The sequence below is a fragment of the Sorex araneus genome, chromosome X (genome assembly GCF_027595985.1).
Source record: "Sorex araneus isolate mSorAra2 chromosome X, mSorAra2.pri, whole genome shotgun sequence".
In the NCBI taxonomy this organism is placed as follows: Eukaryota; Metazoa; Chordata; class Mammalia; order Eulipotyphla; family Soricidae; genus Sorex; species Sorex araneus.
The window spans coordinates 314875777-314899853 of NC_073313.1; the positions used below are offsets into that span (position 1 = coordinate 314875777).

General features: G+C 46.4%; 1 protein-coding gene and 1 pseudogene across 1 annotated transcript in view; both read right to left on the reverse strand.

The window, feature by feature from the left end:
• Positions 1-24077, reverse strand: part of MERTK (MER proto-oncogene, tyrosine kinase) — a 122654-nt gene that overhangs the window by 61150 nt on the left and 37427 nt on the right. Inside the window, exons 2-4 of the mRNA XM_055122673.1 lie at positions 22621-23020; positions 18267-18367; positions 15245-15418 (exon numbers count right to left, since the gene is read on the reverse strand). Of these exons, the coding sequence (XP_054978648.1) occupies positions 15245-15418; positions 18267-18367; positions 22621-23020 (675 nt within the window). The remainder of the gene's footprint in view (positions 1-15244; positions 15419-18266; positions 18368-22620; positions 23021-24077) is intronic.
• LOC129400606 (small nucleolar RNA SNORA72) lies at positions 6275-6402 on the reverse strand (annotated as a pseudogene).

The following is a 24077-nucleotide window of genomic DNA, read 5'->3' on the forward strand; positions in this document are numbered from 1 at the left end:
CCTAGGTTTGCTGTGTTAGGGTCTGGTGTCGATAATTTCCCCCTCTCTGAACCTGCACAGAGTTCAGCCAGTAATGTAACACACAAGCGGAGTTTATTAAGCCAGCTAGCTGGGGTCAAGCTTCTAGGCACGCAGGCCCAAGCAAGACCCCGAGCCAGGGAAAAGCTGCAAGTTTTATAGTTAATGTTTATATCTGCTTGCATTCTCACCCGCACATACAAATTTTAACAAAAATGTAAGTGAAAATGCAAGTTTCATGATTCATTCATGATTGAGAAGCAAACATAATTTCAAGCAGTACAAATAAGCAGTTACAGATAGGTGATCTAGACATGTTTTCAGAACATTCTGGCGGCTGCTCACCCTGCTTGCGTCTGGGTGGCTTCTATGGACAGTAAATAGCGGTTATGAAACTGCTTGCCAAGGCCCAGTTTTCAGCCCAGTTGTCCTTCCCTTGCGGATGGCCAGGGTGGGGGAAACGGGGTTTTAAGAAAAACAAAAAGGTTTAAGTAAAACAAAACGTGAAGCAGGAACCAGGCATGATGGAGTTGCTCCTGCCCTGCTCCATGCAACAGCTGACTGTGAGGTAAGCGCCTTACCTGCTGTACTCTCTCCAGTCCTATCCTGACGTTTTAGGTAAAATTTCCAAGCAGGAATGTGCTTCATCAATTGGTAGAGCATATGCCTAATATATGTGAGACCCTGGTTTGATCCTTGTACCATATGGCCCCCAAGGGTCCTAGGAGCCCCCAGTAAGACTAGGTATGGCCTCCACAGAAATGTTATCACGTAACAAATAACAACTAAAACAGTGTAAAGTAAAACTGCCTTAATGGTGTATTCTGCATCTATACCATCGTGGTTAATGGGAACTGGGATCCCTTTCTGGGTTAATCCTTATCCATCGTCAAGTAATGAGCTGTGCTGGGTGACTTCCCCTGCAGCACTGCATCTCGTTCTGTGTCTAAAGCCCTCAACGAATTGCCCTCTGACATTTTTTTTCTTTTTTTCTTTTTTGGCTTTTGGGGTCACATTCAGCGATGCACAGGGGTTACTCCTGGCTCTGTACTCAGGAATTACTCCTGGCGGTGCTCAGTGGACCATGTGGGGTGCTGGGGATCGAACCTGGGTTGGGTGCATGCAGGCAAATGTCCTATCCACTGTATTGTCACTCCAGCCCTTTCCTCTGAAATTTCTTGGTAACCGAAATGCACCAATACACTGCCATTAGAAACAAGGTTCTTCTTGGTCATCTTTATAATTATTGGTAGGGCACAATGGATTGGAACAATGCATGACATTCTTAAATGTAAAATGTGAAATTTCACTGGCAGGGCAATGCCTTTACTGGGCACTCTTTGGAATTTGCTATGTGGAGTTCTGGAAATTTCCTAACCTTGAACCAAGAGAAAAGAGCAGCAAATTTCAGAACATGGCAAGGAGACCACTGGGAGTCCTTAAGGTCTTCCTCAGGGCTCCTCTCTGTGGAAATTCATTCTGCAATCATCACAAGGTGTTGGGCTGGGATGTGGTTCTGTGGTACAGTTCATGCCTCACATGTGTAAGGCGCCAGGTTTGAATCACAACACCACACACCAAAGGGGATATGATTTGTCCTTTCTCCTCCATGCTTTCAGGAATGTGCGGTGGAATTTTCCAGAGGCTGGGCAATGTGTGATGAGGTCACTAGCTCAATTAACTATTGAGGTATGTGCTCGGGTATCCTTGCATCTTAATTTTCATTTCAGATTCAGAACATCTCAATAGATGGAGTTCACATAAACAAAAATAGCTGGGGGGACCAGAGCGATAGTAGAGTGGGTAGGGCTTTTGCCTTGCGGCATCTCATATGGTCCCACAAGCACCGCCGCCAGGAGTGTGATTCCTGAGATCGCTCGGTGTGACACAAAAAGAAAAAAAAAAGCTGGGTTCTCAACTTTTAAGGCCTATAGTGATGTTAACAGCAAAGCTTTTGATAACTTATGTTCCATGACTCAGGCTAAATCAAAGAGGAGCCTAGCAACCATGAGGTTTTGAGTTTGAACCCCAGTGCAGCTCATATGAGCCCAACATGGTCCTGACGCTCTGTCTCTGGGATTGCTGGCCCCACAGCAGACTGTGAGGTCTCTGGAGCACTATAGCGAAGGATGTATGAGCACATCCACTAGAGAGGGGCGATCCCTGGAGGTGTCACAAGCAAAACATGCTTATAATTCCCATCACAGATAAGTCAAAGAAGGAGTCTTCTTGATTTTGCAAAGGAAGAGAGGGGTGCCAGGAGGTGATCTGCAAGCAGAAGGTGACCTCTGAACTCCGACCACCTTTTTAGACAGGGATTTCAGGGAAGAAGAGACCTACAGGGGCTGATTCTGGTTTCACAGACAGGCCTGGGTGATTGATCAAGCACCACTTTTGGCCTCCAGAACATCCAATGTAAGATCCCACTTACATTGGCGTTACTTGCAAAGCCTGGCTTCTATGGAAAACATTTAGCTCTGGCCCAGACAGAAGTACAGAGAGTTTTGACACAACTGCTATGTATGTAACTGTAGCACTGTGGCACTGTCTCCCATTGTTCATCAATTTGCTCCAGTGGGCACCAGTAACCTCTCCATTGTGAAACTTGTTACTGTTTTTGGCATATTAAATACACCACGGATAGCTTGCCAGGCTCTGCCGTGTGATGGGATACTCTCGGTAGCTTGCCAGGCTCTCTGAGAGGGACGAAGGAATGGAACCCGGGTTGGCCACATGCAAGGCAAACGCCCTACCCACTGTGCTATCACTCCAGTCCACAGTGTATGTATCTAAGCAGATAAATATCAGAAAGCAAGTAAATAATAAAATTTAATCAACTAAAACCAGTCATGTGACCTCAATTACTCTTGCCAAAACCCCTGAGGACAAACTGTGCATCACATTGCCAAGTAGCCGTGAGGGGAAGTGTGAGCCTCCAAAACAGGAGGTGGACTGAGTTCACTGACACTCTTCTCCACTTAGAGGTCCCCTACAAGACCAGGCGACCCATAGTCTTGGGTTCTGCAAGGTTTATCAAGGTTGAGAGTGGACCTGCTAATTCTGGGCCATGGTCTCAGGGCGAGTGGGGAGCTGAAGTTCTTCTCTGGGTCTCTCTCCAAAGCATATATATTTTTCAGGAAAAGAAAAGTCTGTAGCAAATTCTCTGCACAAGTTCCCCCACCATATTTCCGGCCGTGGCCAAAACATCTACTTACTACAGAAGCTCTCCCTAGGGGCCGGGTGTTCCCTAGGTCACAGAGACGCCAGTCAAGTGAGGTGCTAGCTGGTTCACCGTCTCCAAAACTACACGGGTGGTGTGTGGCAAACAGTCGTCAGTGCTTAATGGTGCTGGCTTCCAAACTAGAAAGTCGCTTATAAGCCTGGTGGAATAAAGCCACTCGACACAAGTAATGCCGGCTCCCTCTGCCCCTTCTGTTCTCCCTCATGACGACTATCACCCCACTGGAACAGAATCTGTCATTTCATAGCCCAAACCTTTGTGGAGAAAATCAGCCCTGAGTGTTCCAGGCACCTGAGCCCTGTAGAAACTGTTGCAGGGACACCCCTAAGCCCCTCAACTCTGTGACCTCTTGACATGTTTCACACGCCTCATTTTATTTAATTTAATTTATTTTTTTTGCTTTTTGGGTCACACCTGGCGATGTACAGGGGTTCTTCCTGGCTCTGCACTCAGGAATTAATCCTGGCAGTGCTCAGGGGACCATATGGGATTCTGGGAATCGAACCGGGGTCGGCCATGTGCAAGGCAAACGCCCTACTCACTGTGCTATTACTCCAGCCCCCCCCCCACTCCTCATTTTTAAAATAAGTCTTACTTGAAATTCCATTGTTTACAATATTATTAATAATGGTTCCTCATATGCACATAATTCCAACACCACACCCATCACCAGTGACCCCCTACTCTCTCAAGGACCCTAACACGCCTTCCTCCCAACCCCCTAGAACGCAGTTGTGTGGATCAGTTCTCCCACTGGGTTGCCTTTGGCCCTTTGTTGCTCCCTTGCTGTGTATCTTAGTCCCACATATGATAGAGATGGTTCTATATCTATCCCTTTCCTTCTGACAGACTTTACTCAGCATGATATCCTCTACTTTTATCTATGTTACTAAAAATTGCTAAAAATTGCATGATTATTTCTTTCTTAGAGCTACATAGTTTCATACCCCTCTTGCTCAGCCTACTGTTGATTTACAAAAAGTCTCTGCCACAAGGTCTGACAGATATTTTAAGGAACATTCAGTAATGGGAGGTTTCCTGAAGGGAAGGACTGTCACGGATGCTGAGGAAGCAGCTTCTCAGAGGACAGTTCAGGACAATTCTTTGAGTTCTGGACTCAGCTAATCATTCTTCCATGTCTCCACCACCCCATCATCTTTCTACCCCAAGAAGTAATAGAAGAATACTGTTGTCTACATGAAGGAGCTCATTATTTTGGTAACCACTCTCGTCCAGAATTTATTAACTCAACCAATATTTATGGGATATTTAGTGCGTGCCATTTTGGGATACAGCCAAGAACCAACCAGAATCTCTGTCCTGGCTGAGCTCACAATTCATGGAGGGAAATGTGCAGGAAATAATAACTGCAAGTGACAGCCAAGTACATGCTCTAACAGAAGCTAATTGGTGCCAGACTCATTCTAAAGCAAAAAGAGTGGGCAGGAAGTGAATTGTGATTTTAAATTCAGGGGCCAGAGGTAGCTTCTCAGTACATAGGTCCAGGAGGATAGGTCAGTACAATACCCCAGGGGAACCTTGGGGTAACAAAGTGGGCCTAAGTCTATCTACACTGGGGAGTGAGGGGAGAGTCCGGGAAGAGTATCAAGTGATTGCACCAAGGCTGCTGCCTTTGAATTGGTAAGAAACCTGCATTTCCAAGAAAGCTAGTCTGCTGGGAGTGACATTTTGTTAGGATCACTCCAACTGCCCTGTGACACACCTGGGGCAAGTAGATCTATATTTGCTTCTCATCTACAAGACAGGGACTAAAAATATGCCACAGCTTGCTATGAGGTTTATACAGAGAACACGTGGGAGAATTAGAAATGAGAATACATTTTTTAGTTATTATATAGCACAGCGGGTAGGACGTTGACCTTGCACATGGCCGACCGGGTTCAATTCCTCTATCCCCCTCGGAGAGCCCGGCAAGCTACCAAGAGTATCCCACCTGCACGGCAGAGCCTGGCAAGCTCCCCACGGCATATTTGATATGCCAAAAACAGCAACAACAAGATTCACAATGGAGATGTTACTGGTGCCCACTCAAGCAAATCGATGATTAACGGGATGACAATGCTACAGTGCTATAATAATATACTGGCGCCCGCTCGAGAAAATTGATGAACAATGGGATGACAGTGATACAGTGATATGGTGATACAGTGATATTATTATAGAATATAGCATATATCAAATAGAATACATACAGAATGGAATTTCTCATTATTATTCTTGTATCAGGAATAATATCCAAATAACTGAATGGAATCTAGCTTATTTTTTTTCTAAATAGGAATTTAAACATTACTACTATTATTACTTTGGAGGGCCTCCCAAGAGATGCTCAGAGACGCAGGCTCCATCCTGGTGATTTTTGGTCACCCAGGCCTGAGTTTCAGTGTGGTTTAGGAATGACTTAGACCATCCTGGCAAGGCTTTAGGGCCTCCAGGACTGCTACCAATGATGCTCAAGGGACCATGTAGTGCTGGGGATCAAAATGATCAGTCACATACAAGGTTAGTGTCTTAATCTTGTACTAGATCCAGTCCTTGAATGCTTTTAAACAGAAAAATTAGCCTACAGCCACAATTCATAATAGAAAAAATAGCCTAAAGGTGTGCGTTAATTACATATAAGATGTTTTTAAAACATCAGCATTTGAATTACTTCTGTGGACTGTACCAAAGGCTTTACATTGATAATTTTACTGACTTTCCTAAATTAAAAAAAAAATTAGTCACTGCTGTTATCTTTAACCTATTTTATATAAAGAAACTGCCTGGGAGTAACATGGGAGTAACTCCAGTGGTGGAGTAACATTAGTCTATATGTCCGTGTGGGGGCTATTAACTGCTGAGTGATAACACATTCCACCAATAAATGTCATGCAGCAAAAGCTTTTTTGTAGTTTTGCTTTTTATTTGGGACTCATTTATGTTGATGACAAAACTAAAAATACTTTGTGAATAGAAACAACAATTTTGTTTCAGAATCACTTTCTGCCCTTAATTTATCACCAACATTTCTAAAGTCAGACCTAGGTAGTAAAGAATTAGGCCTGGGGACACAATCATGGTCTTATTATAACAAATCTACTCTGATTATTACAAAATCAGAACAGCGAGAATACTCACAGTCAGAATCACTTTGTAAAGAACAAAAAATCTTTATTTATTTATATTTTGCTTTTTGGGTCATACCCAGCGATGTACAGGGGTTGCTCCTGTCTCTGCACTCAGAAACCACTCCTGGCCATGCTCAGGGGACCATATGGGATGCTGGGAATCGAACCCGGGTCGGCCGCGTGCAAGGCAAACGACCTACCCGCTGTGCTATAGCTCTAGCCCCTATTTATTTACTTTTGCTTTTTGGGTCATACCCAAAAATGCTCAGGGGTTACTTCTGGCTCTGCATTCAGGAATTAACTCCTGGCAGTGCTTGGGGGACCATATGTGATGCCGAGGATTGAGCCCACGTTGGCCTTGTGCAAGGCAAATGCCCTATCCACTGTTTTATCACTCCGGCCCCCAGAATCACTTTTGATTTACAAGAAGTTGCAGAAATAGTAATAGAGTCCCAGAACTACCCCTTACCCAGCTTCCTCAAGTGGTCTGAATTTATAATCATGGCTCATGATCCAGAATATGATGAGTGCCAGGAAAATAACTTTGGTAATATATAATTAGCTCAAATGCAGACCTTATGTCTCCAGCTTTAAAAAAAAATTTTTTTTTTTACTTAATTCGGGAGAACATCTAGTTCTGTGGGATTTTACAACAGATACAGATTTATGGATTATAGGTACACAACTGTTTCATCACCCAAAAGAGACGACTCCTTTGAGGATAACCTGGCCCGAATCTTGCCCCTGGTAAGGCTGGCACTGGAACTTAATGACTCTGAGGATGTTTGTCAAGGGACTCATACAGCACGTAACCTTTGAAATTGATTTTGTTGACTCAGAATAACAAAGTGCTTCTTTGCTCGCATCTCTTCCTGACTGCTCTGACATCACAGGGGAAACAAGTCTTGCTATCAGAAGGGAAGTCTATGACTTTCCCGCTCACAATAGGCGTCCTCAAAGCTGGCCCAACAATTGGGGCTATTTAGACCATGTCCCTACTTAGCATTCTCCAAGAAAGGATTGGAAAGTTTCACAGGAGGTCACTGCAACACAGAATGGGCATCGTCCTGCAAACACTCCCAGCTTGACATTCACACGTGATGTACTTGGTCACAAAGTCCCCAACTCTGTCTCGGGTCCGATCGTCCTCGGCACCTAGCACCCCAAACAGGAACTTTGAGAAACGGCTCAAGTGTGGTGTGGAAACGCAGTGTCCCATCAAAGCACCAGGCTGTGACTGTTTTTTCACAAGTCACACAAATGCTACTGAGCTCTTATAGAAAAGCGAGGAAGTGGGAATACTTTCAAATGAGTTTTATGAGATCAACAGTGCCCTAACGCCCAGAATGGCCATGTCAGGAATGGAACTGCAGCCAATTTTCCTCTTGCACATTGTATCATAACTGCTTTGGCTGGCTTTTGTCCCCTTCGATTTCCTGAGTAATGGCACTGACTTTACTATGCAAACAAGGTGACTCATGGCAGGGCTCAGAATGGGGAGGGGTTAGCAGAAGGGCCAGCCACGGGAATAGAGAGTTAGTCTTCCAGCCCTCTGAATTAAACTACTCACCACACACCTCGGGGAGGGATTAGGAGTCCGGCTGTGGTGCCCAAACACAGACTGGTGATTTAATCAGTCACTCTGGCACCTCATTCTTTTGCAATGAAACTGTAATTGGGGGCTGGAGTGATAGCACAGAGGGTAGGGTGTTTGCCTTGCACGCGGCTGGGTTCGATTCCCAGCATCTCATATGATCCCCCGAGCACCACCAGGAGTAATTCCTGAGTGCAGAGCCAGGAGTAACCCCTGTGCATCGCCGGTTGTGACCCTCCCAAAAAACCTGTAATTGTTAAGTTTAGTAACTTTTCCCAGAAGCTGGTGACTTCTAGCAAATTATTGAACTGGTTGGGGTCAGAGGAATGTCCAAATTTATAGGCAGTCAGTAAGAAGTGCAGGGGACCCTGCCCCTTCCCCTCTCCTCGACTTGTGGCTGGTATTTGAAGTCATACACTTTGTCCTTAACTTGTGGGGTTTATATGAACTCTGGGTAGTTAGCATCTGACTTGAACTACTGTACAACAATAAATCCTAGATTGAGGGTGAAACAGAATAAACAAACGGAAAACTCATTAACTAAATATCAGCAAATCATAAATCCACCATCACGGCCAAGTCCTTTAGCTCAGGAATGCCAAATTGCTTTTCACATTTGAAAATCAAACCAATTTGTTTTCCACAGCAAGAGATTAAAGGAGAAACATATGGTCATCTCAGTTGATCACTGTCACTGTCACTGTATAACTGTCATCCCGTTGCTCCTCGATTTGTTTGAGCGGGAACCAGTAATGTCTCCATTGTGAGACTTGTTGTTACTGTCTTTGGCATAACGAATGTGCCATGGGTAGCTTGCCAAGTTTTGCCATGCGGGCGGGATACTCTCGGTTGCTTGCCGGGCTCTCTGAGAGGGATGGGAGAATTGAACCCAGGTCGGCCACATGCAAGGCAAACGCCTTACCCGCTGTGCTATTACTGGGCCTCAGTTGATGCAGAAAATCAATTTAAAATATTTGACCCCCATCATAATAAAATCTAAAAATGGGGCTGGAGAGATAGTACAGTGGGAAAGGCACTTGTCTGGCACGTGGTCAACTGGTGTTTGATCCCCAGCACCACATATGGCCTCCTGAGCCCCACCAGAAGTGATCCCTGAGCAGAGCCAGGAGTCAGAAGTAAGCCCTGAGCACCACTGGTGTGCCCTGAAAAACAAGAAAAATTAATAAATAAAACTAAAGAGACCAGAAAATTGGGGAATGGGAAGAAATGTACTCAACCAAATGAAGGGTGCATATAAAAACCCCACCGTTTAATCTTATTTGATACCTTTAAGTGTTACAGCTGAGAATTGTAACATCCTTTCCTATCACTTTTATTCAGCATCGTACTACACATCTTGGCCAGTGAAATCCAGAACGGAACAGGAGATAAGAAACTAAAGCTTGAGAATTGGAGAGGTAGGACAGTAGGGAGGGTGCTTGCCTTGCATGTGGCTGATCCCGTTTCCATACCCTAGCTCCACATAAAGCCCCTTGAGCACTATCAGGAGTGATCCCTGAGCCAGGAGTCAGAAATAAACCCTTAGCACAGCCAAGTGTGCCCTGCCCTCGCTCCCCTCCAAAACTGCCAAAGGAAGAGGTAGAAATAAAGTTGTCTTATCTGCAGGTAGCACAGAAAGTCCAAGTACTCTATAACAATACAAGTTCTTAGATCAAATAATTGAATATAGCAATATTTTAGGATATCATATCAATGTAAAAAAAGTCATCTATTTTCTATATTTTAATAGTAAATAGGTAGAAAAGGAAATTCAATATGCTATTTACTCATATCAAACCATCAAACACTTCAAAATAAACTTTGGGGCCAGAGAGATATTACAGTGTTTAAGGTACTTACCTTGCACACAGCTGGCCTGGGTTTGATCCCCCAGCATTCCATATGGTCTCCCAAGACCCACAAGGAGTGATTCCTGAGTAAGAGCCAGGAGTAACCCCTAAGCAATGCCGGGTGTGACTCCCCCCAAAAAATTCCCCTACAGAAGCAGGGGAATTATGTTTATGGACTGAAAAATCATAGTATGATTAAGGTATCATTTCCCCTACATTGATCTTTAAATCTAAAGTGGTTAAAACAAAATACAGCATACTTTGGAGGTTAAAATTGGCAATTTGATCCTAAAATTTGTATGGGAATTGGCAAAAGTTCTAAAATGACACAAAAAAGACAATATACTCATTAGTAAGGACCAGAGAAGATGTTTAAAATCTTTTCTAAATTGGGGCTGGAGTGATAGCACAGCGGGTAGGGCGTTTGCCTTGCACGCGGCCGAGCCGGGTTCGATCCCCGGCATCCCATATGGTCCCCCAAGCGCTGCCAGGAGTAATTCCTGAGTGCAAAGCCAGGAGTAACCCCTGTGCATTGCTGGGTGTGACCCAAAAAGCAAAAAAAAAAAAATCTTTTCTAAATTGAATATAAAATGGACATGAGGGAAATGACATGCAAAATGAAACCATAAAGATATCCCATTTTGGTGAGAGTGGGGGCAGGTGAGACACCCCCTCCTGCCCCAAGGGACCCAGTCCCAGCACCCGAAAACCTTCAGAACTCAATTGCCCCCATGCTCACAGCCACTCTCCACATGCTTGGGCCGAGCCTCACCCACAAGTGACCATGTTCCTGGACACTTCGTAGGACACATCTTACCCATACTCCAAGAGTACCACACCACATTTGATGGGGTTCAAAGTAGGAGGCAACCAATCTTAGAGGAAAATACTGTTTTTACATATATATATATAGGTATACATATACCTATATATATATATATATAGGTAATATATGCTTCCCACTCTAATTTGCTTGTTCCTAAAGTTCTCCTTTCACAGATTATGCATCTTAATTTTAAATATATATATATATATATATAAAAGCACTCAAGACTCAACCTTTAACAACAAGTTAGTGATCTCTTTTGTAGCACTGTAGCACTGTCGTCCCATTGCTCACTGATTTGCTCAAATGGGCACCAGTAACTCCATTGTGAGACTTCTTGTTACTGTTTTTGGCATATCGAATACGCCATGGGTAGCTTGCCAGGCTCTGCCATGTGGGCAGGAAACTCTCGGTAGCTTGCCAGTCTCCCCAAAAGGGATGGAGGAATCGAACCCGAGTTGGCCACATGCAAGGCAAAGGCCCTACCCGCTGTGGTATCGCTCCGGGTTTAATAGCCCCTGGGTGAAATACAACAATCTTCACACTCCTCTAAGGATACTGTTATGCAGCATTTTCAGCGGTTTTTCATAACAAACAATGTCACTATCACTGTCATCCTATTGCTCATCGATTTGCTTCAGCGGGCACCAGTAATATCCCCATTGTGAGACTTGTTACTGTTTTTGGCATATCGAATACGCCATAGTAGCTTGTCAGGCTCTGCCGTGCGGGCGAGATACTCTCAGTAGCTTGCCGGGCTCTCCAAGAGGAACAGAGGAATCGAACCCGGGTCGGCCGTGTGCAAGGTAAATGCCCTACCTGCTGTGCTATCGCTCTAGCATAACAAACAATTATTTCAGTTCTGCTTTGGGTCAAGGATTGGGTTTCGGAATGGAAACACCTGAGATATGATGGTGGAAAGGTGTAATGATAGTGGGATTGGTGTCTGAATATTAAATGTAATCAGATATATGTGCACCACTTTCTTTTTTTTTTTATGTGCACCACTTTCTAAACTAAAATAATTTTTATAAAAATCTCCCATTTCTCATTTATTGGACTGCCTGAAATAGAAAAGATTAACCTGTAATCCAGCAGATTCTTCCCTAAATATTTATCCAAGATTAAGTTAAAATACATGTCCTGTATTTTCCTGTATTTACTATGTAGGGGGCTGGAGCGATATCACATCGGAAAGGGCATTTGCCTTGCACGTGGCCAACCCAGGTTTGATTCCCAGCATCCCGTATGGTCCCCCGAGCACCACCAGGAGTAATTCCTGAGTGCATGAGCCAGGAGTAACCCCTGTGCAAAGCCGGGTGTGACCCAAAAAGCAAAAAAATAAAATAAAATAATAAAATAAATAAAAAATACACGTCCTGTAAAAGATTTACACACCCACAGTCAAGGCTGTTTTATTTATAGTAGCCAACAGCCATAAGCAACCCAGTGTCCACCAAATGAATGGATAAAGAAAACATAGCACGTTCCTACAACACAGCTCAATGGAAAGTGTGAAATGAGAGACTATTGATACATGCAGCACAGATGAATCTAAACCCAGCATACCGGGAACAAACGAACCTAGACTCTATATTCTATCTAAGAGGAAAAACTGAGAAAACTAACTGATGACCACAGATGTCGGAACTGTGCCAACTACAGGATGTAGGGGCCAATGGGAAGGAACCCAAAGGGACTTAGAAGTGAAGACTGAGGTGGTGACTGGCTGCTTTGTTGTTGTTGTTGTTTGTTTTGTTTTAGTTTTGGGTCACACCTGGAGGTGCTCAGGGCTTACTTCTGACTCTGTTCTCAAAGGTCACATGTCTGGAGGGCTCGGGGGACCATATGGGGTCCTAGGGACTGAACCCTGGGTCAGCCATGTGCAAGGCAAGTGCCCTACTCTGACTCCAGCCCTGACTGTCTACTTCTATCGAAACCCATGGGTTCGGGGTATGGGGCCAGTGAGGGAGTGTGAAGAGATAATATAAGGGTTAAGGCATTTGTCTTGCATGCAGTCAAGGTGGGTTTGATCTCTGGTACAACATATGGCCCCCCCAAGTCTCTCTAAGAGTGACCCTTGAGCACAGAGCCAGGAATAAGCCCTGATCACTGCCAGGTGTGACCCAATAACAACAACCAAAAAACCTTTAAATTGACTGCATTTAATTAGCACTGTAGCACTGTCATCCCGTTGTTCATCCATTTGCTTGAGTGGGCACCAGTAATGTCTCCATTGTGAGACGTCTTATTGCTGCTTTTGGCATATCGAATATGCCACGGGGAGCTTGCCAGGCTCTGCAGTGCGGGCAAGATACTCTCAGTAGCTTGCCGGGCTCTCTGAGAGGGGCGGAGGAATTGAACCCGGGTCGGCTGCATGCGAGGCAAACGCCCTACCCACAGTACTACTGCTCCAGTCCGCATTTAATTGTATATCCATTTTATCACAATAGAAAAAAAAAAGCAACCTTCTAGGACTTCAGAGCAACTATTCTAGAGAAAAAGGAGCCTAGCTTTTTAAACTGACTTTAAACAAAGAAGTCACAGATCATCAACTTCTTATAGGAAGAAGTTCAGAGAAAATTCTGTTAAAGGCAAAGAAAACCATAACAATCTTATTGGAGTTGGAGCTTGGAAAAGTGCTTCAAAGGCCCTTCCTTGGGGTGGCACTCACGTGCTGACCTGTTCTGGCCATAAAAACTCAGGGAGTGCTTCTGTGACTCAGAGGACAGAGTCCTTACTTGGCTCTGAGCAGACTTTCTAAGAAGTCAGACGAGACTAAACAAACAGGTCGATGATGGCCTGTGGTCAGTGCAAGTGGGTGGCCCTGGAACCTAGGGCAGGGAGGACCCACAGGGACAGAGAGGAACTGGGAAAGGCCCCTTTGAAGTGATGTTGAGTCAGGACCGGGACTGAGGGGCAGTGAAACATTCTAGACAGCAGAGGTCAAGAATCCTGAGGCAGGAAGGAAGGCAATGTGCCTGCAGAGATGCTGGGCTAGCCATGCAGTGGGCCCAGGCAGGGAGGAGGCTGGCTCAGGGAGTGAGCCAAGGTGGCAGGGGCAGGAGGGACTGTGAGTGGAACAATGGGAACTACTGCCGGTTCCAGCAGGAAGGTGAGACATAGCCCAAGGGAGGACGGATTTGGGTTCAACAAGGCTGTAGGCCAAGGGACCAGCGTGGTACTGGTCCCACTGGCGAGGGCATGTGCCAAGGTCCTGAGGCAGAGAGGGAAGAAAGGCGGACATCAGACCTACTGTTGAAACATGGCCAACCGGGGTTGCTGATGTAAGGCGAAAAGGAGAAAAAGGAAGGGTGGGCAACGTGAGCGTACGTTGGGTGTATCCTTGGGGTGTAGTGAGTCTGTGAGAACAGCAAGACTTTCTTTGGGAAGGGTGGGCCACACCTGGCAGTCCTCAGGGATTATTTCTGGTGGTGCTCAGGGAACCATATTCATAGTCTAGGATGGAACCGGGGTCCAGCCACTTGCAAAGCAAGTGTCTTTTTATTTTTGGTTGACTGGCTTGTTATTTTGTTGTTGTTGTTATTTGTACCACACTTAACTGTGCTCACTTAGCTGTGCTTACTCCTGGCTCTGTGCTCAGGGATCACTCATGGTGGGGCTCAAGGCACCATATGGGGTGACGGGGATCAAACCCAGGTCAGTTGCGTGCAAGACCAGCACAGCCCTGGCTGTACTATCTCCTCATCTCCAAACCCCCAAGCTAGGCAACTGTCTCAATCCCTGTATTATCTTTCCAACCCAACACTTTTTCTGTGAGATCTCTTAGTACCCAGCAAGTAGCAATGTTTTGTTTAGTTCTGTTTGCTTTTTGGGTCACACAAGGCTATGCACAGGAGTTACTCCTGGCCTTTGCACTCAGGAATTACTCCTGGTGGTGCTCAGTGGACCATATGGGATGTTGGGAATAGAACCCGGGTCAGCTGCGTGCAAGGCAAATGCCCTACCCGCTGTGCAATATTAAGGATGCATGGGATACAAGAGCCTGAGCTGAAACTCAGGAGGTCTGGGCTGGAGACACATAGTTCTAGGCCATTGCTACACACACGATACTGAAGTATTGAAGTCAGAGGGAGCTGGGTGAAGGGAAGGAAGTGCCACAGAGTAAAAGGAAGTGGCTGTGGCTCTCAGGCAGAGCACCGACATGCACTCAGGAGCCCATGAGTCTGAGACCCAGGATTGCCCATAAACCAAGGGCACACCCAGCGGCACTACCATTATATGGTTCCCGGCACCACAAGCACACTGCAACTAAAGTGTGTAGCTACCCCTCCCCCCACACACACACACACAGTGAGCACCACAACCTCCAATCATTGCAAGAACAAAAGGAAGGGAAGAAGAAAATAATTGAAATAGGAGTAATAAATTTAGAAAAACATACATATGAGTCAGGAAGCCACTGGTAGAACATATTTCCGGCATTTGTGAGGCCTTGGTTCAATCCTGGGCACCGAACACACCCTCCCTGCCGCCCTGCTGATGCCAGCAGGCTGTGGCACAAGGCTCCTCCTGCCAGGACTCGGCTAACCGTCAGAAGGTGCGCGCACAGCTGTGACTTACCAGGAACCGTGAGAACCGAGAGCGATTTTTCGGGCAATTCGTTCACCCGCTTGCTATTCTGAATCCAGAAAATGTTGACGGGCTCAGGTGGGCCCTCTGCCTGACACGTGAGGTTGAAGGCTGTGTTCTTGGTGACGTTTAGGCTCTCGGGCTGGCGAATAAAGTGTGGAAGTCCTGTAGAGAAACAGCTGAGTGAGAGGATGTTTGAGGCCCACAGCCAGGCAAGCCCCGAGGGATGAGAAAAGCAAAAGCATCACTTAAACTTGGCTGTAGATTGTATTTATTTTGTTCTGTTTATGGGCCACACCCAGTGTCATTTAGGAACCGCTCCAGGCTTGGTGCTTAGAGGTCACTAATCAAGGGACCAAACCTGGGCCTTCTACAGGCAAAGCATCAACTCAGCCTGAGGGGCCATCTGAGATTTTTTTTTAATGTACCACTTCAGGCCTGAAATGGTCTGAAGGTTTCCACCTTCTGAAACTTGGATAAGAAAGGGGAAAAAAAAAAAAAGAAATTCCTATCCGTGGAGCTGCAACTGGCTTTCTAGGACACTGTTCCATACATAGCGGGTTGTGGGGATGATTCAAAACTGGTTTCACCAGACAGGAGGCCAGGCAGTTCCAAAATCAGGGGGCTGTTAAGCTCTGGGGAAAGGCTGGCAGGGTTCCAGTCTAAACACTAGGAAATAAATTCGAAACAAAGCCACCAAACAGGTCTGAAGGAAAAGTCGATGGCATGTGAAACCTTCAGGCTGCCCATGATGAATATTTCAATCTGTGCATTGCACAGGTGCGGGTGTGAGACACTTGTCAAGGTTCAAGCTTAATGATGCAGTCAGTGCCCACACAAGTACCATCCTGACATCTCCCACTATGAATCAGGAATCAAGGCCACTTAGGAAAGGGACATTCAGAAAATCTCAGAGAAAGCCAGTTGGTGCCTATTTGGGGCAGGTGCCCAAAAGTTAACAGGCTTACTTAAATGTCACTGGGCAGTCAAATAGTGTTCGTTGGGAACTGGGAACTCTCAGATAGGTTCCAGCAGATATATATATATATATATATACATATATATATATGTATATATTTTACTGCTTCACTGTGCTTTGTTTTATTTTTATTTCTTTTCATTAGAATCCACTGGAACTCAAATTGGTTCTGCATTTTGCTAGGATTCTGAAAAGTTAAACAACTCTTCAAACTCCTCAAAGTATTTTTCCCCCCTAAGATCAGCAAATACAGGAATTCTCCCCCACTCCCAGCTGATGCTAACAAAAAGCTGAGACATTAGCTATCCAGCCTGGAGGAGCCCCTGCAAAGTTCAGAAAGATTCCTGGGGTGGGGGGGATGGGGTGAAAAGGGGGACGGGTGAGGTTGTCTCTCTCAGCAGATTGTGTGGGTCTCAGGTTCAAGAGTTCGCAAAGATTGCACAGCGAGGACAGAGAGACTGTACAGCGGTTCAAGGAGCTTACCTTTCACGTGGCCAAGCTGGCTTGGATCTGCATAGGATCCCCTGAGCCCTGTCGGGAGTGACCCTTGAGCACCAAGGCAGGAGTAAGCCCTGAGCATAGCCAGGTGTGGACTCAATAACTGATCCCAGCAGAGAACACACAACAGAGAAGGCTTTTCCTGGGAGACGCTTCAAACTTCCCTAGAAAAGCTAATTGCTGGCCCCTAAGCCTAAGATGAAAAGGGTCAGAAGGAAGAAGAAAAGGGTGTTTCATTTCCCAGTGCTCCCTAGGGTGACAGCCCTTTTTGTCAGGCCCTGCCAGTACAGACCCAGACCACCAAGTCCAAGCCCTGGGCTGACCTGGGCTGGCTCACTATTGCCTCCGTTCAAGTGCTCCACTCAAGATCAGGTGCCCTGGGGCAGAGACATCCTTGTCTGATGCCCCATTTCTCACCTTCATCAAGGCACTCTACCCACCCTCCCCTCCTGCCACCTGCCTCCCCCTCCCCTATCTTTTTTTGTTTTTTCCTTTTTGGGTCACACCTGGCAATGCACAGGGGTTACTCCTGGCTCACACACTCATGAATTACTCCTGATGGTGCTCAGGCGACCATATGGGATGCTGGGAATTGAATCCGGGTCAGCTGTGTGCAAGGCAAATGCCCTACCCGCTGTGCTATTACTCCAGCCCTTCCCCATCCCCTATCTTGTCATTCATACACCAAGCAGTACCCCTGACCATTCCCAGATGGAAAAGTGTCACAGATAAATTGCTGAGTCAGCTCCGGATGCCACCCAGCCTCCTGCTCTCACCAGCCACATCGGCTAGACAGAAAAGTGCCCAGTAACAATAAATCTCCACCTGGCAGTACATGCTATCTGGTGCCAGCACTGAGAATGGGGTAATGAAATGCAGAAAAAGTCTTAACTGTTTTTCTTTTGATGGGTAAATAACTTGAGTTCAAGAAATTCTTAATATCCTAGAATAGAGCTAAAACTCTGGGTTGAGTTCATTTCACTATCATCTAAAATTTTTCTTTTCTTTTTGGGTCACACCCGGCGATACACAGGGGTTATTCCTGGCTCATGCACTCAGGAATTATTCCTGGCGGTGCTCAGGGGACCATATGGGATGCTGGGAATCAAACCCGGGTCGGCCGCGAGCAAGGCAAACGCCCTACCCGCTGTGCTATCACTCCAGCCCCTATCACCTAAATTTTGTGAAGGGGATCCCCTCCCCTCACTCTTGCACAATTTTTACGCTTCTGAAGCCGCAGGCTTCGGGTACAGAATTCCAAACAGGCACCTCACCCTGGGGAAAGGTTACAGGAAGTAATTCACTCAGGCTTAAAAACCCAGTCTGTGGCAGGACCAGAGATTAGTAGAGTAGGTAGGGTGCTTGTCTTGCATGCAGCTGACCTAGGTTGGACCCTGTCGCCACATACAGTCCCCCTGAACCCTGCCAGGACTAATTCCTGAGTGCAGAGCCAGAAGTAAGTCCTGAGCACAGTTTGGTATGACCCCAAAATCAAAAAAATTAAAGAGCTTGTAGCAATTGCACACTCTGGCTTACCTTGTACCTCAATGTAGATGGGTTCGGACACAATTTCTTCATCATTAATTTTCATCTTACAGAAATAGGATCCATTGTCTGAACGCTGCACTTTGGTTATGCTTCAGAGAAAACACATAAGATATTTAGAGTGACTTCCTTAAAATCCTCTAAAGAAACAAAACATTCTTCAACTTCTTGCTCGAAGATAATATTTTTCTTTCTTTTTTTTGTTTTTGTTTGTTTGGCGGCCACACTAGCTGGCTCAGGGCTTACTCCTGGCTCTGTGCTCAGAGATCACTCCAGGTGGTGCTCGAGGGACCCTCGTGGGGCCGGGAACTGGAACCCGGTCATCTGCCGCATTCAAGGCAAACCCCCAAACCACAGGATGGCTGATCTTTTGCCAACATGGCTCGAGCTTGGAAGCCAGATATTTGGTCAAACCTTGCTCTAGATGTTTCGATGAAGACATCTTTCAGATGTGATTAACATTTAAATCAATAGAGTCAGAGTAAACCAGATCATCTCCCTCAACCTCTGGGTGGGCCTCATCTAAACAGTTGAAGGTTTCTGAGGTCCCTTGAGGAAGGGGGAATTTCACTTCCAAAGTGCCTTAGAGCATCAGTTTTCCCTGGGTCTCCAGTCGACAGAGTTGTGATCTCTCTCTCTCTCTCTCTCTCTCTCTCTCTCTCTCTCTCTCTCTCTCTCTCTCTCTCTCTCTCTCTCTCTCTCTCTCTTTCTCTCTCTCTCTCTCTCTCTCTCACACACACACACACACACACAATCTAATGATGCTGTCACTTCATTTAATGGTAGATACTAGTCCAGGGGGTCTCAAGATTAGGGCACCAGCCCCTCAGGCATTTGGCAAGCTCACAGACTTGTTTTGAGGCAGTAATAACTGGGCATGTGGGCTAATTTCGGGGTCAGAGGCAACTGCTCCACATCTCACACACTCTCCACATCTGACCTGCTAAGGCCAGAACCCAGCTCCATTCTCTCTGCACACAAAGCATTTTGCTTGATTTTTCTATCTATGAATTTCGTGTTAAAAAAAGAAGGTTTAGGGGATGGAGTTACCGTGGGCAGTGCGTTGCCTTGAGTGTGGCCAACAATCTCATCACAGTTAAGTACCACATATGGTCTTCTGAGCCCATCAGGACTGATCCCTGAGGCAGAGTCCTCAGTACCACTCAGTATACAGCCCCAAACCAAACCAATTACAAGTGAAAGAATAAAATTAAAGTCCAGCCTTCCTTTGTCCTGCCAGGACTTGGCCAACCCCCGAGGGTGGGTCCCCGGTCCACCAGGGGTGACCAACTGTCCCCCAGGCCCAGTCCCTGTATGCGCACAGGCCTAGCACCTCGCTAAGATGTGCTAGGAAAAGGTGGCCTGGGCTTGAAAAAGCTGAGAATTTCCCATGTGTGTCCCACCTGGGGGCCCCCAAACCTCTGAGAAAGGTGCATGGAGCTGGGGTGGGAAGGGGAAGCGGGGGGCTGAGATGCTCTCAGCTGTCTCGTTAGGGCAGAGATACTGGTTTCCTCTCTTCCCATCACACACAAGCCAAGAAGAGCATGGTGAGAGGAAAATGAACAAGAAAGACTTGGTTATGTCAGTGCCTTTCTTCCCTGCAACTCTCCCCACCCCCAACTTATCTGTCCTAAAGCAAAATAAAACTCATCCACACCCTGTCAAAGGTTGAAACTTAAAGGATTTGAGAAAAGGTCGAAGGGTCAAAGGGGCCTGACTAGGTCACAGACCCCCACAGACCACAGTAGTGTGGATTCTGCTTTAAATATCAAAGAACAGGACATCCAAGAGGTAGCATTGGGGTTTAGGTACTTGCTCTGCATGTTGTTAATCCCATTCCATCCCTCCCTAGCACCCCACATGGTGCCTTGAGCACTGCTGAGAATGATTCTTGAGCACAAAGAAAAAAGTCCCGAGCCACCCCAGGTGTGGTCCCGAGTATTCATATCTAACTTGAACTGGAGTCATACAACTTGTGGCAATTCCAAGGTGGTTTTCTGCAAAGGGAGCATCACTTGACGCATCCAAGGTCCTGCTGCAGTCAGAACTACCCCACACCTCAGGACAGAGAGGGTGAGACGGTCTCACAGAGGGTGCCAATCAGATCTCAGAGTCCAGAGCGAGGTTTGCTGCCACTTTGCATGGCCTTGACTTAACGGAGGCTCTCAGTGACCACTGGCCCACCTAATTCTAAAGCTGTGTGTGCCTGAAGGTCCTCACAAAAGCAAACTAACACAGTGGAACAAACCCTTCCTGTACAAGAGAAACCAGGATAGGTGGGTCAGCATGTGAGAATAGGGCTGGGAGGCAGCTGCTCATGGCCTAGAGTATCCTGGAAGAGGATGGCTCGGCTTGCAGACGATGGAATATTCCAGATATTCGTGCCAGCATGTGTGACTTTTTCCTTGCGCTTTCTTTAGTCACTCAGCTTAGGCATGTCAAAGCAAAGGGGCCAACTGAGGTGTCACTGGCCCAGACCTCAGAACTCTCTACTCCCGTGTGACTGTGCGTGTAGCTCCAACCATACCAAGAGGCAGCAGGTGTGTTGGGAAGAGGAAGAAGAGAGAAAGAGTTGGCAAGTGAGAGGCCTGGGAAAGCCTCCTTGCTTTATAAGCTCCTCACCCACCAGGTTATTTGGGTGTCTCTCATTTGGGGACATAAGGGAGAGGCTCCCAAGCAAGTTCGGGAGGTCTAGGGGCCCCACCAACAATTCCTAGCCAATCAGGCTGTCGATTCAGCTCAAGGGCTCAAGGATATGATGCTGCCCAAGACCTGCGGTTGCTGGGGATACCTGGCCATCCCCCCTCCTCCAAGCCCTGGCAGTGCTGGGGGCCTTCAAAGTCACACTTGGTGGTGCTCAGAGGCCTCCAGGGCTATACCCAGTGATGCTCAGGTGACTGGGTGGTGCTAAGAATCGAACCCAGGCTGGTGCATGCTAGGCAAGTGCCCAACCTCCCAGCCCCAGAGAGCTCTCATTTCTGCAATGAACACCATCCTTCCACCGAGGGAGTGCTGAGTTAAAGTAGGATTTGACCTGACTTGTCTGCCAGGTGGGAAGTGGTTTTCCAGGATCCAGAGCATCTGCTAACAGACACTTCCGGGGGAAGCAAAGATGAATTTTTAAAAGGCCAACAAGGCTGACCATCAGCTGTGCTTGTCCTCTAATAAATTCTAATAACTTCTGCTAATATTATAATTGTTATAATATGAACACAAACAAGGGGCTGGAGCAATAGCACAGCAGGTAGGGCGTTTGCCTTGCACACGCCGACCCGGGTTCGATTCCCAGCATCCCATATGGTCCCCTGAGCACTGCCAGGAGTAACTCCTGAGTGCAAAGCCAGGAGGTAACCCCTGTGCATTGCTGGGTGACCCAAAAAGCAAAAAAAAAAAAAATGAACACAAACAAAAGGCCATTTTTTTTAGGTACTAGTCTTTTGCTTTTGAGTCAGAAATAGCAATGATAAGAAAGTTTGAAAACGTGTGTTTTAAATAACAATGACAAGAAAGTTTTAAAATGGGGTGGAGGGTAGGTAAGGTAGAGAAGAGGCCAGTATGACAATAATAGCTGGAAATGATCATGCTGGACAAGATCTGAGGGTTAAAAGTAGGTAAAGAGATATACATGACGGGCTGGAGTGATAGCACAGCGGGTAGGGCATTTGCCTTGCACGAGGCCAACCTGGGTTCAATTCCCAGCATCCCATATGGTCCCCTGAGCACCGCCAGGGGTAATTCCTGAGTGCAGAGCCAGGAGTAACCCCTGTGCATTGCCAGGTGTGACCCAAAAAGCCAAAAAAAAAAAAGAGAGAGAGAGATACATGACAACCTTTCAGTATCTATGTTGGAGAGAGAGAGAGAGAGAGAGAGAGAGAGAGAGAGAGAGCAACAGAGACAGAGACAGAGAGACAAAGAGACAAAGAAGTTCCTGCCATAGAGGCAGGCTGTGGGTGGGGTGAGGGATGCTGAGAGGGAAATTGGGGACACTAGTGCTGGGATATGTACACTGGTGGAGAGATGGGTGTTGGAACACTGTGTGATTGAAACCTAATCATGAACAGCTTTGTGGGGATCTATCTCACAGTGATTCAATAACAAAATAACTTTGAAAATATACACAGGTTTAAAAAAAATGGAAAAGCTGGGCTGGAGAGATAGTACAGCAGATAGGATGCTTGCCTTGCATGTGGCTGACCCAGGTTTGATTCCTGGCACCACAGATGTTCCCCCAAGCACTTCCATGAATAATCCCTGAGTGAAGAGTCAGGAGTAAGCCCTGAGCACAAAAAAATAATAATAATAATTTTTAAAAAGAAATTAAAAAATGAAGAAAACAAATATATACCTGAAGGAAGTGATGATTGTGGTAGTTCGGTCATCAGAATAATACTGAGTGATCACATGATGTGCCCCAAGCAATTCCTTCCCATCTTTCCACCAAGAAATGATGGCACTGTCATGGTACATGTTAGGTATGCTGATGGAACAATTAAACTTGACATCTTTATCCTCAGAGAGGACAATGCGGCCAATTGTGTGATTAAATGCCAGAGGCGGTAGGAGCTTTGTCCCGGCAGTGGTTGCCCTGGAAAGAATCTCATTCACTGGACTTGGTCCTCTGTGCTGGGTTGATGAGAACAGCAAGGCAGGCTGGGAAGATGGCGTGTGGTCAGTTTGCTGGGTTCCTGGGACAGGGTCCTGGGAGGGCAGGTGGGTCTTGGCTTCTCTCTTCACCTCAGCGAGAGCTGTGAAACAAAACAGATGCGCTATGATGTGTCATCTTGATAAAAGTAGAGTTTCCCAGGGAGATTCCCCACTTATGAAGAGAAGCTGCTGTGCTGAGCCTGGTAGGCGCCAGCGTCTGGGTCCAGATCATTGGGGCCTTCGTAGAAGGGGGCAGGCCAAGTCCCTGCCCTGTTGGGTGGCCCATTGCTCCCGCTTCCTCTCGCATTTAAATTGCTCCGCCACCTACCCCATCTCAGAGAGAAGCTGCTGCTCACTGAACCTGGAAGGCCTGAGATGCCATGGGGCTGAGTCATCATAGTGCCACAGCTGCTGAAGCATGCAGCCACACACACAACTGTGCAACAACTCTAAACTTCACAGTACTGACAGTCCAGTAGAGACACAGAAAATTAGATGGGATAGCTGTGCAGAAGCTCACTAAGTTCGATTAGCAAAAGCAATAGTATAGAAGGCTCAATTAGCAACTAACAGTTCAGCAAATCCTCAGACAATAACTTTAGTAACACCATCATAAGAGATGTGTTGTAACAAGCAATATAAAGTAAATTATTTTGTGCCTGCTAAGGAAGCAGGTCGGGGGTGGGGTATAACTTGAAATAAGGTAGAGGATAGGTCACACTGGTAGTAGAATTGGTGGTGGAATACTCTCACTGTCATCATCCCATTGCTATTGATTTGTTCTAGCGGGCACCAGTAATGTCTCTCATTGAGAGACTTATTGTTACTGTTTTCGGCATATCCAATACGCACGGGGTAGCTTGCCAGGCTCTGCCGTGCGGGCTCAATACTCTCGGTAGCTTGCCAGGTTCTCTGAGAGGGGCGGAGGAATCAAACTTGGGTCGACAGCGTGAAAGGCAAACGCCCAACCGCTGTGCTATCGCTCCAGCCGATGTATTATGAACAACTTTGTAAATCACAGTGTTTGAACACATTTTCAAGTGTGGGGGGAGGGGAGGAAGTGATTCCCCACTTATTAGGCCACCAAGAAAGAAATGGGGCATCCTCAATGAACTCAGTAAGTGTGAGTGAAAGTTACTTAACATACATATGACCACA